The sequence below is a fragment of the Sorex araneus genome, chromosome 4, assembly GCF_027595985.1.
Source record: "Sorex araneus isolate mSorAra2 chromosome 4, mSorAra2.pri, whole genome shotgun sequence".
Lineage (NCBI taxonomy): Eukaryota > Metazoa > Chordata > Mammalia > Eulipotyphla > Soricidae > Sorex > Sorex araneus.
In genome coordinates this window covers 48,797,452-48,814,824 of record NC_073305.1, presented here as the reverse complement: position 1 = coordinate 48,814,824, position 17,373 = coordinate 48,797,452, and the positions used below count along the sequence as shown (strand labels likewise).

General features: G+C 42.1%; 1 protein-coding gene across 3 annotated transcripts in view; it reads left to right on the top strand.

Annotated features, from left to right (window-relative positions):
- The window catches only part of SFMBT1 (Scm like with four mbt domains 1), a 127,302-nt gene that overhangs the window by 50,183 nt on the left and 59,746 nt on the right, over window positions 1–17,373 (top strand). For all 3 annotated transcript variants that reach the window (XM_055136228.1, XM_055136229.1, XM_055136230.1), the window contains exon 2: window positions 16,021–16,158. In XM_055136228.1, coding sequence (XP_054992203.1) covers window positions 16,131–16,158 — 28 coding nt within the window. In that variant the 5' untranslated portion in view covers window positions 16,021–16,130. The remainder of the gene's footprint in view (window positions 1–16,020; window positions 16,159–17,373) is intronic.

Below are 17,373 nucleotides of genomic sequence, written 5' to 3'. Positions count from 1 at the left end.
TTTCTTTTCGTTAAAATTTTTTTTAATGATTTATTTGTTTTGCTTTTTCGGTCACACCCGGCAATTCTCAGGGGTTACTCCTGGCTCTGCACTCAGGAATTACTCCCGGTGGCACTTGGGGGACCATATGGGATGCTGGGGATCAAACTGGTGTGAGCCGCTTGCAAGGCAAACGCCCTCCCCACTGTCCTACCATTCCTTCCTGGTTTTCTTTTTTCAATAGGGCCCTCACTCAGAGACCCTGTGTCACTCCTGGCAGTGCTCAGGACTTGCTCATTGCTCTGTGTTCCGGATTCACTCCTTATGGGGACCATATTTGGTTCAGGGGATCAAACCCAGGCCAGCTGCATGCAAAACAAGCATCTTACCCGTTCTATTATCTCTCTAGCCCCATAATACAGATATTTGTCTTGTTAAGTTTTTGGTTTTGGATTATACCTGACAGTGCTCAGGGCTTACTCCTGGCTCTGCACTCAGGAATCACTCCAGGAAGACTCAGGGACCATATGGGTTGCTGAGGATCCAACCTGCTTTGGCCACCTGTGAAACAAATGCTCTACCCATTGTACTATTGCTCTGGCCCACCAATAAAATTTTATTTTTTTTTTGGCTTTTTGGGTCACACCTGGCGATGCACAGGGGTTACCCCTGGCTTTGCACTCAGTAATTACTCCTGGCGGTGCTCAGGGGACCACATGGGATGCTGGGAATCGAACCGGGGTTGGCCACGTGCAAGGCAAACTCACTAGCCGCTGTGCTATCGCTACAGCCCCACCAATAAAAATTTTAAGAGCAAAATATTTTCAACTTTGGTACAATCCCAATTTATTACTTTTATTCTTTGCCAACCCAGGTCAAAAAAGATTGTTGTCATATATTTCTAATTTTAGCTCATGTTTATATTCATTTTGAGGTATTTCCACCCCCCCCCCTCATTTTTGTCTTTCTGTGGTGGGGAACTTTGAGGCCATGTCCAGCAGTGCTCAGGGGGCTGGTCCTGCTCTGTGCTCAGGGGTGACCTCTGGTGGTACTCAGTTAATCAAATTGGCGTCTGCTCCATCAAGGCAGACACTTGACTTTCTGCCCTGTCTCTCCGGCACCCTCATTTTGAGTTTCATTGTGTGGAATCAAGAAAATTTCCTCGTCACTAGTTTTTTTGCGGGATAGGGTCTTGGGGCTCTGTACAGTGAGGCTTGGGGGTTGCTCCTGGCTCTGTGCTGGGCTCCAGGAGTGCTCGCGGACCATGAACTTATGGAGGTTAAACCAGGGCCTCACTTATGCAAAATATGTGCTCACCCTACTGAACTCTCTGACTCTGCTCTTTTTTTTTTTGGATCTAGAAGTTCAGTCTGAGTCAGGTTTACCTATTTTTGTAAGGCTTTTTTTGTAGTTGGTTTTATGTTCTGTCAGGGAGTACATACTATTTCAAATTATCTCTTGAATTGTGATATAAGCTCTTATTGCCAATACTTAGATCTTTTAGTTTTATGAGATTTTGTCCTTCAATTATTGGATTGCTTTCATTAAAAAAAACTTATGTTAACCAGGGATATATAATTTATCTATAATCTATTTGATTGTACATACAATGACTATTAAACAAATTTGAGGTAAGTAGTTTTTCTAATACACTATTTCCCAGTTGAATTGGCAAACAGTTTTAACTAATTAGCAACTTGAACTTTTTTTGTTTGTCTTCATTACCTGACTTATGAACAGACTTTTCTGTTGGAAACTACATAGTTTTCTTCTTGGCTCTTAAAAATCCTGCTTTGCTTATCAGATTGAATAACTGCTATAGAGGAGCAAATTGCAATTTTGACCTAACACTATTCTGTAGGGAATATAATGGTAATTGTTTGCTTTTCCCCTAACCTGTGATTTATGCTGCTGCTGTCTCTTGCTGATTTATTGTTATGAAAAGATTTTCTGTATATGTTCTCTCACCCCCAATATATTAAAAAACATTTTTTCTTTTTGGGTCACACCCAGAGTTGCATAGGGGTTACTCCTGGCTCATGCACTCAGGAATTACTCCTGGCAGTGCTCGGGGGACCATATGGGATCCTGGGAATTGAACCCAGTATGGCTGCATACAAGGCAAACACCCAACCCGCTGTGCTATCGCTCCAGCCCCCAATATTTAAAAAAAATTTTTAAAAATAGAATCACCATGAATTACGAAGTTGAATTACAAAGTCTATCAGTGCATCTACTTTAAACAGTGGTCTAATGTCACCATCACTCTATCACTGTCATCCCATTGTTCGGTGATTTACTTGAGTGCGCACCAGTAACATCTCTATTATACTCAGCCCTGAGATTTTAGCAGCATCTCCTCACTCATCTTTCCCAACGATTGGAGGCTCTTACAGGGGAATGAGACCTATCATTACTGTTTTTGGCATATCAAATACGCCACGGGTAGCTTGCCAGGCTCTGCCATGCAGGTGGGATGCTCTCGGTAGCTTGCTGGGCTCTCTGAGAGGTATGTATATATCTGTTACTGTATTTGGGATATAAATACGCCATATCCCAGGCTCTGCTTTGCAGGCAGTAGACTCTCGGTAGCTTGTCAGGTTCTCCAAGAGGGAGAACTAGGCTATTAGATGTCGTGTAATCTGGAGATTGGTTTTATCTATAATGTCACCATAACTTGGTAATGTTTCATAAGTAGGTATACATCCTGTTAGAAACTATTTGTAGTAGGTGGTTAGAATTTTCAGAGCTAATTGAAGTGATGGGGTCCAGTGTAGGGAAGGCTTGTGTGCTTATTGATCAATTTAGAATTAGTTCTTAAACGATGTAGATCCAGCACATAGAAATCATGTTTTCTAAATGAATGTAGACAGTCATTTAAACAGTACAGTCGGGACTGGAGTTAGTAGTACTAGAGTTAAAGCATATATTTGCCCTGCCTGTGGTTAATCTAGTTGGGTCCCTAGCACTATATCTGATACTCTGAGCATTGTGTGAGTACAGCACCCCTGTGTGGCATGGGGTGGTGCCCCCTGCTTCCTCCCCCCAAAAAAAATCCCAACAGATCTGTTCCAGATAGTATGCTAGATCAGATGTTAGAGATTTAAGAATTGGAGAGAGCCCAGTGGACTAGAGCACCTGTCTGGGGTCCATGCCCGGCCTGCTTCCCCTGGGCACCACCAGGACTGACCACCAAGCACCATGCCTGGAGTAGCTCCTGAGCACTCCCAGGTGTATCCTCAAAACAAAATAAGCAATGAAGTAGTTAAAAATGGACTTTTATATGAAATATAAAGTATCACATGTAATTACTATGCTACAAATAAAAGATCCTGCCCCCAAACCTATATTTATACATGTCAGTTTAGCTGGGCTGAAGTACAAAAGTTAGGTTGTTATGGCTTTTCAGTTGGAGTTTTGAATAATAAGACTTTTGCTTAGAAAACAATGTTTTTGTGTTTATTATTCCCCTTTTGTGATATTTTGGAAATTCTTTTTTTCAAATTGGTAAGGCATCATACTTTCAAAAATTGAAATATTTTTCAAGAGCTATTTTTGTTTTCCAGCAGCCATTTCAAAAAAAGGATGATTATAAAAAGTATTGAGAGCTGAGACTCAAAATCTATCAGATAAAGGACAGACGAACTGCCAGTTTCATTCTGCTGACCTACATTGCATGCTTATTGGGGTAAGGCGGCACGGTGCCAAATCAGAAAGACCAGTGCAGTGCCAAAACTTGTGGAACAGACAGGCCTCACTGAAGGCGAGTTCTTCTCTTAGAATGTTCTATGAAGCGTAGTGGTAATTTTGAAGAGGAAGACTTAATTTCTGCATGGGGATACGTTGTTTTCTCCTAATGTTGTAGGATGTGCTAATCTAGGATTTCCCTTAATCTCTCCTTTGGAAATCTCTGCTTTGATGAGATGATTGATGATCAAAGATTTTTGTTTGATTTTTTGCTTGGGGCCACCTTTGGCAGTGCTCAGGACTTACTCCTAACTCTGCACTCAGGGATCACTCCTGGCAGGCTTGGGAACCATGTTGGATGCTGGGAGCAAACCTGAGTTGGCTACATGCAAGCACCATACCCAAGATTGTGTTACTGCTCTGACCCCTTAATTTTTTTCCTGGAAAGGCAAAGCTCACACTTGGAATCGAGTTATTTCAGGATTTATGGGCTCTGTGCCATAGACATGTACATATATTGGTTTCAGTGCTCACAGGCCTGGTTGTGATACTTTGGGGTGTGGGTGTGGGGAGGTGCTCTGTGTGTGCTGGAGCTTACACACCAAGCACAGGGGTCATAGAGAGCAGTGCTGCTGGTGTGACATGGTGCCCCGCATGAGCTCATACATGAACTTAGCCCTGCGATGCTAATTGTGGTTGGATCCTAATTGGATCCTCCCACTGAGCTACATCCCTGGATCCTAGAGCCTCTATTTTAATTCCTTCTTTTGCATCATTTTTTGTTTTATTGGCAATGCCCTGCAGTGTTCAGGGGATGGTCAGGGTTACTCCTGGCATGGTGCTTGGGGATCACTTCTGGTGGTACTCTGGGGAACATGTGGTGCAAGGGATTGAACCCAGGCTTCCCCACATGCAAATGTGTCTCCAGCTCTTTGTGCTTTCTCCCCAGCCTGAGTCTTTTATTCTCTCACATGAATTTATTATGTGTTTTCTTTTTTTTATGGGGGGTGTACCCAGCTATGCTCAGAACTTACTCCTGTCTCTGCACTCAACGGATCACTTACAAGGCAAGGGACTGAACATGGACTGACCATGTGCAAGGCAAGCATGTTAACCCCTTGACTATTCTCTCCAGCTCCCCTGCCCCCGGTCTTGATAAATGGTTATCAAGCATTTGTGGAGTTGGGATGAACCTTGTGATCTGCCATTTGACACAAGATGGCTGAGAAATAGCAACAATTAAGTTACAGAACAGTTTCAAGGCATTTCATAACTGAACATAGTCTGTTCCCTTTTTCATAGTCAAAGTGGTACATGTTGGTGAATCAAATGCCTCCTGATTTAATCAGAACAAAGACATATTGACTGTTTCAACATGTGTTCATATTTTTGACTTCTATAAACAAAGCCTGTAATCAGTGCAATTATAGTTTAATTCCAGAAGATCTACCAGTTTTTAGCTTACAAGGTAATATACAGAAGAAGGCATGATTTTTAATTTTTTTGTGTTTTATTTTGGTGCAGTGAATGATAATTTCAAAACATCATCGGGTACTTTTGGTATCTGGCATATAGGAGGTACTTAATCCTCTGGTGCTAATTAGCAATTGCCTAGGAAATTGGGCTATAAAGTGGTTATAAACTTTGAAACAGAGATTGTTTAAAAATTCATTAACATGGAATGTTCAACTTCATTATAGTATGAAAGTGTAGAGCCAGGTTTTTGTTTGGTTTGGTTTTTGACCTACACCTTGCATTGTTTAGTCAGAGCTTACTCCTGGCTTTGTGCTCAGGGATCACTCCTGACAGGGCTTGTGGGGGCTGCCATATGGGGTGCCAGGGATCAAACCCAGGTCAGCCATATAAAAACAAATGCCTTGCCCACTGTACCATCTCTCTGGCCCTAGTGTCAGTTTTTTAAATGTATGGTATATATCAAATAAAAAGTACACTGAAAATTTGCAAGAGATATATTAAAAAAGACAGGGGCCGGAGCGATAGCACAGCGGGTAGGGCGTTTGCCTTGTACGCGGCCGACCCGGGTTCGATCCCCGGCATCCCATATGGTCCCCCAAGCACTGCCAGGAGTAATTTCTGAGTGCAAAGCCAGAAGTAACCCCTGAGCATTCCTGGGTGTGACCCAAAAAGCAAAAAAAAAAAAAAAAGACACAGTTTGACATTGAAATGCTTTTTTGGGGGAAATTTTGTGGGTATTAGAATGGAGTATTAATAAGATATTTTAACTAATGAGTTGGTATCAGAAAATGCCTTTTTTTTTTTCTTTTTGAGTTACACCTGGCAATGCACAGGGGTTACTCCTGCCTCATGCACTCAGGAATTACTCCTGGCAGTGCTCAGGGGACCATAGGGGATGCTGGGAATCAAACCCGCTGTGCTATCACTCCAGCCCCCAGAAAATGCCTTTGCTTTTATGAATGGTTAACCAAGAAAAAGTGTGAATTCTGTGACTGTGAAGCTGACAAGTCCCACAAGGTGTAGAAAAGGACCTGGGGGAATGTTGTGTAGAGCCCCTGAGCTCCGTGAGCCTGAGCAGTGACCCAGGGGCTCAGCTCACCAGCCAGCACAGCAGGTCCTCAGAGGCGACGTCAGTAACATCCCGTGAGATGTAACAGTGACCACAGAGTCACTCTTACTGGTCTAAGATTGATGCTTCCATTGCTTGTGTGTTGTAACGAACAATATAAAGTAAACTTGTTTGTGCCTGCAAGGGGCAGGCTGGGGTGGTGGGGGGAGACTGGGGACACTGGTGGAGGGAAGGGCGCACTGGTGGTGGGATCGGTGTGGGAACATTTAATGCCTGAAACAACTGTATGATGAGCATCGTGGAGTAAATCATGGTGTCATAATAAATTTTTGTTTGTTTGTTTTTGGCTTTTTGGGTCATATTCTGTGATGCTCAGGAGTTACCTCTGGCTCTGCACCTAGGAATTGCTCCTGGTGGTGCTCGGGGGACCATAATGGGATGCTGGGAATTGAACCCTGGTTGGCTGAGTGCAAGGCAAATGCCCTACCTGCTGTACTGTCGCTTCAACCCCAATATATATATATATATTTTTATTTTTTTTTATTTTTGGGTCACACCCGGCAATGCATAGGAGTACTCCTGGCTCTGCACTCAGGAATTACTCCTGGCGGTGCTCAGGGGACCATATGGGATGCTGGAATTCAAACCTGGGTCAGCTGCATGCAAGGCAAATGCCCTACCTGCTGTACTATCGCTCCAGCCTCCCAATATATTTTTTTAATATTTTTTTTAAAAAAGTGAATAGTCTGACAACCTCAGAGTTTTAATTAAGCTCACATGAAGCATACCAGAGGAAAATACCGAATATATTTGAAATAGTGTACATATCACTGTATCACTGTCATCCCATTGCTTATCGATTTGCTTGAGCGGGCACCAGTAACGTCTCCATTGTGAGACTTGTTACTATTTTTGGCATATAGAATACGTCATGGGTAGCTTGCCAGGCTCTGCTGTGCAAGTGTATATATATATATATGTACAATAATTGTTCTTTTCTTGATAGGCAATTTTTTTTTCCTGAAAAAGAACAAATCATCAGTAGTAAAGAAAATGTCCATAGCTAGTTTTCACTTCTCAAAGCACTCCTCTTCTGCTAGTGGTTATTTCATTTCTAGAGCCAAGGCCGTTTCAGTGAGCCCAGTTCCTGCTGGCTCGTACAGCCTTTACCCTGTGCAGCACTTTCCCTGCTTTCTTCCTGGATCTCGCCACCAGCACCACAGCACTCCACGACCATCTAAATCAGACTGCTCGCTGCTGCTCTTGCCCACTTACAGGCTAACTTAAATAGATCTGCAGGGTGATTCTTTGAAAAAAATAGGTAAAATAATATCTCTTCTCTGCTCAAATTCCTCTAATGGTTTCCAAACTAAAATTTTCTCAGCGGCCTGCAAGTGTATATATAGCCCTGCTGCCTGCTCTGCTCTTCTCCTGGATGCTTGGTACCTTTGCCTCATCTCTGCCTTCGTGATCCTTAACCATCATCATCACCACAGACATGCTGCACAAGGGCCCGCTTCCGGTCCTTTTGACTTTCTTGTTCTTTCTGGATGAAAAGTTCCTACCCAGGTACCACATACATTGTTTACTTTTCTAAGATGTTGGCTCATGTCACCCATCACTAAACCTTTGATCACCTTTTTTTTGCTTTTCGGTCACACCCAGCCATGCACAGGGGTTACTCCTGGCTCTACACTCAGGAATTACTCCTGGCGGTGCTGGGGGACCATATGGGATGCTGGGAATTGAACCCGGGTCGGCCATGTGCAAGGCAAACACTCTACCCGCTGTGCTATCACTCCAGCCCTTTGATCACCTTCTTAATTAAAACATTTTTTAAAATTTTATTTTATTTTATTTTTGGGTCACAGCTGGTGGTTCTCAGGAGTAACTCTTGGCTTTGCACTCTAGAATTATTCCTGGCATGCTCTGGGGACCTTATGGGATGCTGGGAATTGAACTCATGTTGGCTATGTGCATGGCAAGCACACTACCCAATGTACTATCACTCTGGCCTTGATCACCTTTTTTTTTTTTTAAAATTGAGGTATAGTTGCTAATGTAATGATGGCAGAATGTATCTTTTAGGGGTACAATTTCATACCTCCTTAATGTAAGTTCCTGTACCATGCCTCCATCAAAGTCCCAGTCTCCCTACATCACAGTCTATTGGACCATCTGGGCCCCTTTTGTTCCTACTTTGCTCTCTCCCGCTGGTGATTTTAATCTGGTGATTGCAGTGAAAATCCATGGGTTTGTTTTGCTTTGGTACTATCTATTCTCTTGGTTTATTTCTTTATGTCTTTATATTTTTGAAATCATCATTATACTATTTATCTTTGTCCTTTAAATGACTTAACTTACATGACCCCTTCTGGGACAGAGAGGATAGTACTGGGGTTAAGATACTTGCCTTGCACATGGCTGGCCCCAGTTCAAATCCTGGTACTGCATAGGGTTTCTTGAACACCACCAGGAGTGAGTGATCCCTGAGCACAGGTGGGTGTGACTCAATACCTTACCTTCCCCACTAAAGAAGCCCTCCCCCAAACTGTAATCTCCTCTAGTTTTAGCCTTGTTGTTGCAAAAGGCACAATTTTTCTTGTTTTATAGCTGCATACGATTCCATTATGAACATCCACCCCATCTTTATCCACTCATTTGTTGTTGGACTTTTGTTTTTTTCCTATATCTTGTCTATTATAAATCTGTAATGAACACAGTTGAGGTATATTATTATTATTATTACTATTCTTCTTCTTCTTCTTCATTATTTCGCCCACAGCTGGTGATACACAGGGCTTACTCCTGATCACATTCAGAAATCACTCCTAGCAGGCTTAGGGACCATATGGGAATACTGGGGATCAAACCTGGGTTGGCCATGTGCAAGGCAAGTACCCTATCCACTGTACTGTAGCTCTGGCCCCAATAACAATCTTTGTTTTTGTGGGGGGGCCATACCCAGCAATGCTCAGGAATCTCTCCTAGTAGTGCTTAGGAACCATATGGGGGGTCAGGGATCACATATGGGTTATCCAAAAGCAACGCAAGTGACATTACCCACTGTACATGAGGTATAGTTTTGAACTAGGGTTTATATATTCTTTGACTAGATACTATGGAGTGGAATTGCTGAATCATGTGGTAGATCAATTTTTAATATTTTGAGAAACCTTCATACTGTTTTCCATAGCATCTGCACCAATTCCTATCAGGAATTTTCAAGGGCTCCTTATTCGTCACATCCTCTCAGCACTTGTTTCTCCTTCACTTCTTTGCCCATCTCATTCCTTTTCAGAGAAGTCTTCATCCCTGCTTAGCTCTATCATTTTTGGCATTTAGAAAAGTTCTCTACTTTTCCCCTCTTACTGAAAAAAACTTCATAATGTTAGATATTTTGTACTGTTTACTTTAGATATGTTTCTAATATTCTGATAAAGTCCAACAGAGTAATTTTTTGGTAGTACTTGCTGACTAAATAATATTCATGTCAATAAATCCATTCTCCTGAAAATGAAATTTTAAATCACAGAAGCAAACATTTAAGCACTACTAATCCTTAAAAAGTATATGCCATACAGATAAAGCGGAAATTCCCTTTTAGGTGGGGAAGATGGATCGGAGGGCTGGAGTGTGTTCTTTTCATGCAGGAGTCCCAGGTTCAGGCCCATCACTGCATGGTCCTCAGGAACTGTCAGGAGTGACCCATATGCACCACACCAGGAAAAGCCCTGTGCCCTCCAGCACTGTCAGGTGTGGGCCCCGGCCACCCCCATGGCACACAAAAATTCCATTTTGCTTTGTCTCTGCCTTTCACTCTCCAAGAGGTAAGCAAGGCATTGATTTTTTAAAAATTCACCTATTTCTTAGTTTATTTCTTGTGATGATGGAGTTTCACCTACGTGGTTGTAGCAAAGATAATTGTGGCACCAGGAATCTCAATGGCAGTGCCAACAGTGTGGTGACTCCTGGGTTGCATTCAGCATGTGAGACAGTGCTGGGGATTGAACTTGGGCATCATGCCTGTAAGGCATGCACTCTGCCACTGAGTTGTCCCCTGTCAGAGGTGATGTTTGACTGCATCCCTCCACACCATGCCTGTCTCTGTCTCTCTGTCTCTCTCCCTCTCCTCTCCTTCTCCCTGTCCTTCTGTCTCCTTCCGTCACTTCCTCTTTTCCTCCCTCCATATTCTGTTTTTGTTTTTTGGTTCTTTTTTTTACACACATACACATATACACACACACATTATTGTGCTGGAGATGAAATCCAGAGTCTCAAATATGGAAGACGTGCTCTGCTACTGATCTACATCCCTATCTGTATACCTGGAGAAATAGATGGTTTTGTGTGTGTGTGTGTGTGTGTGTGTGTGTGTGTGTGTGTGTGTGTGTGTACACTCCTTAGAAATATAGTGGTGGATTTAAAAAAAAATGATCTCTGAAATAATAGATTTCTCCCCCTAAAATGTTTGGTAGATGTAATCACACAATCCATTTAGTGTGTACATGATCTGCCGGGTAGATCATGTGCAGGATAAGGGAGGAAACATTACTCAGCAATTGAAGTATGACATGCTAACAGAAGTCTAGGCCCAATTAGCAACCAAAAATATTGTCTCTACTATTAGTATTTAATATATTCAGCATCATACTTGAAATTATTACTGGACTCCCATCTCTTGAATTAGGGGATAAGAGTATAAATCAAAAAGTTAATTCCAGTGGGAAGATCCTCTGAACTGTCTGATACTTGTCAACTCAAAGTGGTGCCTGGGGCTGGCGCTCCTTCCAGTGTGCTCTGTTGCATCTATGGCCCGGAATGAATCTCTGGAGAGTCACTGAGTTTTTGTCTTCTTCCTAAGCACTTTGGAAGTTACTTATGCTAGAACTTGTTAATCATTTGGCTAAAGATCCTTCCTATAGAAATTTCTCTTGAATTATTATAACTTCTCCATGAACTAATTTCTAATAAGTATAAATACCTCAATATATTATGGTCAGAAGGGAGAATCAGAATACTAAAATCAGTGATAAAAGGAATGAAGACAGTAAAGTAATCTAACAGGAGTAGGAAATTAAAGAAAATAATGAAAAGTGGCCCAGATTTCTACATTCTAGGCTCCTAGATATTTAACTTACTTTTTTCCACACTGCATAAAAAGGCAGCAGACTAGCAGTAAATCAATACTAGCAATAAATAGAGAAGTCAAGCAGGTATAACATAGCAAATAAATAACATCTTCATCAGTTTATCATGGTCTATCAAAATAACAAACTGATTGTTCATTGATTAAAATCTAAATATAAAATTGAAAAATAATGTAAAATTGAAAAATGTCAAAGATAACTTTCAGTTATACATGATTTGAATTTTTTCCATCTTAAGTATTTGGACTTTAAGTAGTCACTATTTATTATTTTAAGCTTCATTGCTCTGCACAGAATATGTTGACATTCTAAGAGTTTATGGACATGAGTAGTGGATAACTTCTTCAGAACCTAGTGAGCCAGCATTAGGACTTGCTTTGTTACTTTAAACCAGGATGAAGTTTTATGGTCATGTGTAGAGGTGATTTGCTATGTGTTAATGCCAGAGAAGCTTGAATAGTTCAATTTTGAATAACAATATTAATTTAGCATTTACTGTGTAGCCAGCTTTATGCTAAATACTGCTCCTGGATTATCTTACTTATCCTCATAGTAGTCCTATGAGGAAGCTAAAGTACTGATAACCCCTTTTATTTATGTATCCATGGACACAAGTAAGTTATTTTTTTGAAGTCACAAAGCCAAGTGAAAAATGGAATCCAATTTTTTAAAGGTTAATATAAAGAACTTTCTTTTTTGTTCTGCATTACATGTTAATATAAAGAACTTTCTATTTTTTTGTCTGTATTATAGAGAGTAGTTTTAGGTGCCTGTGGATATACCCCAGTTTTTCTAATGATTATAGACATTTCTAGTGCCATGATGATGTGACATTTCATTCTCATTCAGCAGATGAAAAGTTGCTCTGGTTTCTTACTGTTACAGAATCCACTGTTATAGAGCTTCTTATATTGTGGGTCACAACCCATATAAATATTTTTCCAAAATAAGTTTTCTTATTAAAATATTTTTCCAAAATATATTTCCTTATGATTTATTAATGTTATTGTCATAATTTTTTGTTATGATACACAAGTATACAAACATAACCTTTTTGTTTGTATACTTATTCCATATACCAAAATACCCAGGATCTTGTGAAATTTCTCAGGTGTGGGCAGGAGAGATAGGACTGAATGCTTTGCATGTGGAGGGCTTATGTAGTGTCCCGGTCACAGTGTGGTCTCGAGCACAAAGCCGTGCGTACTGAGCACCACCTGAGGGGAGCCCCCATCCAGATGACCTTCTGCTGAAAGGGGCTGCAACTTGAAAAACTGTAAGAAGCCTTGTTAAAGATCATACTGTAACAATTATCATTAATTATGTGTCCTTTATACATTTCGGAGGTGTCTCCCACCAGTGCCAAAGGGCCAGTCCTAGTAATACTCAGCCCATCTGGAGAGGGAGAGAAAAACATTAATTTTATTATTTAGCTTGGAGGGGTTGGGCCACACCTGTCTGTGCTCAGGGCATCTGGCTCTGTGCTCAGGGATCACTCCTGGCTGTGCTCACAGGACCATATGCAGTATGGTGGATCGAACCCAGGTCCACTGTGTGCAAGGCAGATTCTTCTTATTGTACTCCATTGCTCCAGTTCTTAAAAAACAACAACAACATTTAGTTTTAAAACAATCTAAATATTTAAAAGTATGTAGTCAAAACTTTTTTTTTTTCTTTTTGAGTCACACCTGGCAATGCACAGGGGTTACTCCTGGCTCTGCACTCAGGAATTACCCCTGGCAGTGCGCAGGGGACCATACGGGATGCTGGGAATTGAACCAGGGTCGGCCTCGTGCAAGGCAAACGCCCTACCCGCTGTGCTATCGTGCTATTGCTCCATCCCCAAAACGAATTTTCTTTAAAGCAAGAAGCATGAAAACTGGTAAATCAAAGTTAACTGAAATATGCCACCTGAGGGGCTGGGGAATGGGACAGGGAGGGGGCAACGACTGTGGAAGAAGGAAGCATTCAGCTGGGAGGAGGAGGTGCTGTCATGTGGTAAAAGTGTGTGTATGTGTGTATGAAACCCTGTCAGCAACAGTACTGTCAACTACAGTGCAGAAACATATATTTAAAAAAGTGCTCCTTGCAGAGGCAAACTGGTGGGTGGGAGGCAAAAGGGGGAATGGGGGGAATTGGTGGAAGGAAGCAGACACTGGTGAAGGGATTGGTGTTGGAACAATGTATACCTAAATTCCAATCATGAATAACTTTGTAATCTCAAGGAGATTTAATAAATAAATAAATAAACCCCATAAACACCCCAAATCTCATTTTTTTTACTACTAAGATCGATGGACTGGAGCGGTAGCACAGCAGGTAGGGCGTTTGCCTTGCATGTGGCTGACCCGAGTTCGATTCCTCTGTCCCTCTCAGAGAGCCTGGCAAGCTACCGAGAATATCCTGCCCGCACAGCAGAGCCTGGCAAGCTACCCGTGGTGTTTTTGATATGCCAAAAAACAATAACAAGTCTCACAATGGAGATGTTACTGGTGCCCGCTCAAACAAATCGATGAACAAAGACAGTGCTACAGTGCTACTAAGATTGATGACATTTACAGTTTAAGTTTCTACGTTAAGTTCCTCCCTCCACCAAAGTGACACCAATTTGTGCTTCCAAGTTTTCTCATTGTCTATTAGCTCTGATTTTTAAAAACATAGGTTAATTACATATTTTTCTTCTGTTGCATTACAAGAGCAATTAAAACAGTGAGGTGGGGCAGAGAGATAGTATAGTGGGGAGGGTGCTTGCCTTACACACAGCTGACCCGAGTTCTATCCCAGCATCACATAGGGTTCCCCTCAGTACAGAGCTAGGACTGACGCCTGAGCACTGCCCAACAGCTCAACCAGTTTTTTTCCCCAGGGTGTGGTTTTGGGCCACATCCTGCAGGACTTGGGATCTATTCCCTCTCTTGACCGGGGCTTACTCCCATCATGCTCGGGTGCCGGCGCACGACCGAGGATCGAGCCAGGGCCAGCCACACGCAAGACAGGTGTCCCCTTGTACGCTTGTACTAACTCTTCAGCCCACAAGAGCAATCTTAAATTTATTCTAAAATTGGATTATGGTGATCGTTATACAACTTTAGTCTAAATTTACTAAACATTATTAAATAGTACACTTAAAGTAGGAAATTTGGCATACGGACTATTATCCCAATTAAGCTATTTTTTAAAAAAAACAAAACTGTAAATGAGCTCAGAGTTGGGTTTTTTTTTGTTTTTTTGTTTTTCCTTCTGATAGTGCTGGCAGTGCCATGGGCTGAACCTGGGGCTTTACACATGCAAGGCAGGGCTCTACCACTTTAGAGCTAACTTTGGAGGATTTTTTTTTTTTCTTTTTGGGTCACACCCAGCTATGCTCAGGGGTTACTCCTGGCTTTGCACTCAGGAATTCACCTGGCGGTGCTTGGGGGACCATATGGGATGCCGGGGATCGAACCCGGGTCGGCCGCGTGCAAGGCAAACGCCCTACCCGCTGTGCTATCGCTCCGGCCCCAGGATTTTTTTTTTAAACCTGTGTAACTGTAGAATAATATAGTTACACTTGTTCTGTGTGATATTCTAGATAAACGGGATGGAAAACTACATAAAGTAATATGTGATGTCCTAAATTGTTTTGAGACCACTTTAATCCATGAGCTGTTTATTGAGATGTGGGCAGGACAACCACCGTGGGTTGAGCAGTCCCCTTGGACTTGATGTCGTTTTTCAGAACCTCACTTCTGCAGGGGTGCGGTAGCAAGCAGCTCCAGAATGGGGAGCCATAGGAGATGGGAGAAAATCCTGTGGGATGAAGGGGCTGCAGAGTGATGGTCAGGATCATACCTGCGGAAGCTACCCACTGGCAAGGACTGATTGGCTGCTCCAAGGACAGGGCAGGGTGGGGGTGCCGGGAAGGCCTGTATGGAGGCGCACAGAATAGACCACTAGACCACACAGGACCCACCTGCTGAAAGGGGCCTCCAAGGCCTCCTTCCCGAGAGGCTGGCTGCAGGGAGGGGAGAGCCACAGTGGTACTTTAAGTTCATGTAACCTCTGGATGGAGGGTGCTTGCTTGCTAACTCACTCACTCTCTTTCTCTCTCTTCCTTTCTGTGGGAGAGCACACTTAGCAACTCGCAGGGCTATTCCTGGCTCTGCCCAGGAGTGGCCTCTGGCGGTGCTTGGTGGACCATTTGTGGTGTTAGGGATTCAAACTGGAGTTAGCAAATGCCTTCACCCCATGCTTTATTTATCTGATTTTTGAGAGTTTTTTGTTTATTGCTTTTTAAAAAAATCTTGAATCTTGTTTGTTTTCTGAAAAAAGCATTGGAAGCTAAGTCTTTCCTCTCGGCCCCAGGGAATCATTAGGATATGGTGTTTTGTGGTTAGATATCATGGTGCTAAATATTATAACCTAAGTTTAAAGGTTAGTGGTTGATATACACGTTAATTTGTTGTGATTTTCAGCCTGGATCTAGTTTGCTCCCTCAACCCTCCATTCCCTCCATACACAGTCTTTAGTATTAGAAATCTCAGAGTTTTCTCATCGGAATGTCATCTGTTCTGCTTACTTTGTTTATCTGCCTCTGAACTCCTTTAAATGCCATATCTTAGAAATGAATAAATAACACATGGACATCAGGTTGATTCTGTGTTGCTTTTTATTTTTTAGCATTTTCATCTGGACGCTTACTGCTCACTGAAAAGACACTTGAAATCTGCAAGTAGTGGAACCACAACCTGTCTTTCATTTGGGGAAGCGATAGCCCATGTGCCGTGGACATGAACGGGGAGCAGCAGCTTGACACAGGTAACTGGGCTTGCTGAATAGAATACATTCTTCAGAGGGTGGAGTCATTTTATTTACATTATCTGACTTATCTTTCTGCCACTGAATGTGAGAGTCTTTGAAGACATGAGATACCCTTCTCTGCACCTGCAGAGAACCTGGCACTAATGGGATAATTGGTTTGCTTTAAAAGTGCATTTTATGATTAAAGCTTTAAAATTATAGCGTTGGAGCCAGAGAGATAGTACATCATGTACTATCTAACTGGGGTCTGGAATATAAGTGGGATCTAACTGGCTTCTGCCTCATGTAAGATGCTTGCCGTACATGCAGCTGAATGAGGTTCAATCCCCAACACCACCTTGAGCACTGCTAGGAGTATTCCCTGACTGCAGAGCCTGGAGTAAAACCTGAGCGCTGCAGGATGTGGCCCAAACACCCACTCCCCATAAAAATGCATTTTAATTTTGGTAATTATTTGTTTGTTATTTATTTAAATAGTTACGGTTATATAGGAAAGTTCAAAGATATTATTAGCAGGTCTTGTGGACCCTTTGCCCAGTTTCTACCATTAATCAATATCTCATAACAGTATAGTCTGAAAGCCAGAAAGGACTGTATAAAATGTATATAGTCTTGCAGCATTTTAGAAAGGATATAGATTCCTGTAACCACCATCTCTGTCAACATGCAGGACTTTAAATTTTTTTTTTTTTTTTAAGTTGGGCCACACCTGGCTGTAGTCAGGGCTTAATCCTGACTCTGTACTTAGGAATCATTGCTTGGTTATACAGTAGTCTTTCTTTTGTCATTTCATTTCTGTTTCTAAAATTTCTTTTAGCCATTAAAAAATGTTTGTCTTGGTAACAAAAGTCTTGTTTTACCTTCATCTGAGAGTGTCTTGATTTTGCCATTCATTCCTGTTTATTATTTTGGTGGGTTCCTTCTGGGCAATTTTTGGTTTATCAGGTGGTGCTTCAGTGCAAGGCCTGGATGCTGTGGTGCTGCTCAGATCCTGCCGTGGGGGCCTGCCTAGGTCACCCCAGGTGCCTTGGCCTCCAGAGTCAGACTGTGTGGTGCGCATACCTCCTGGGCTACTCCTTCTGATGCTCAGGACATCGTATGGTGTAGGGAATCAAACGAGGGCCAGCCTCATACAAGGATGTATCTTAACTCCAGTATTGTTTTTTCCTACCCCCTTCTATTTTATTTAATTAATTGACTATTTATTTTTGA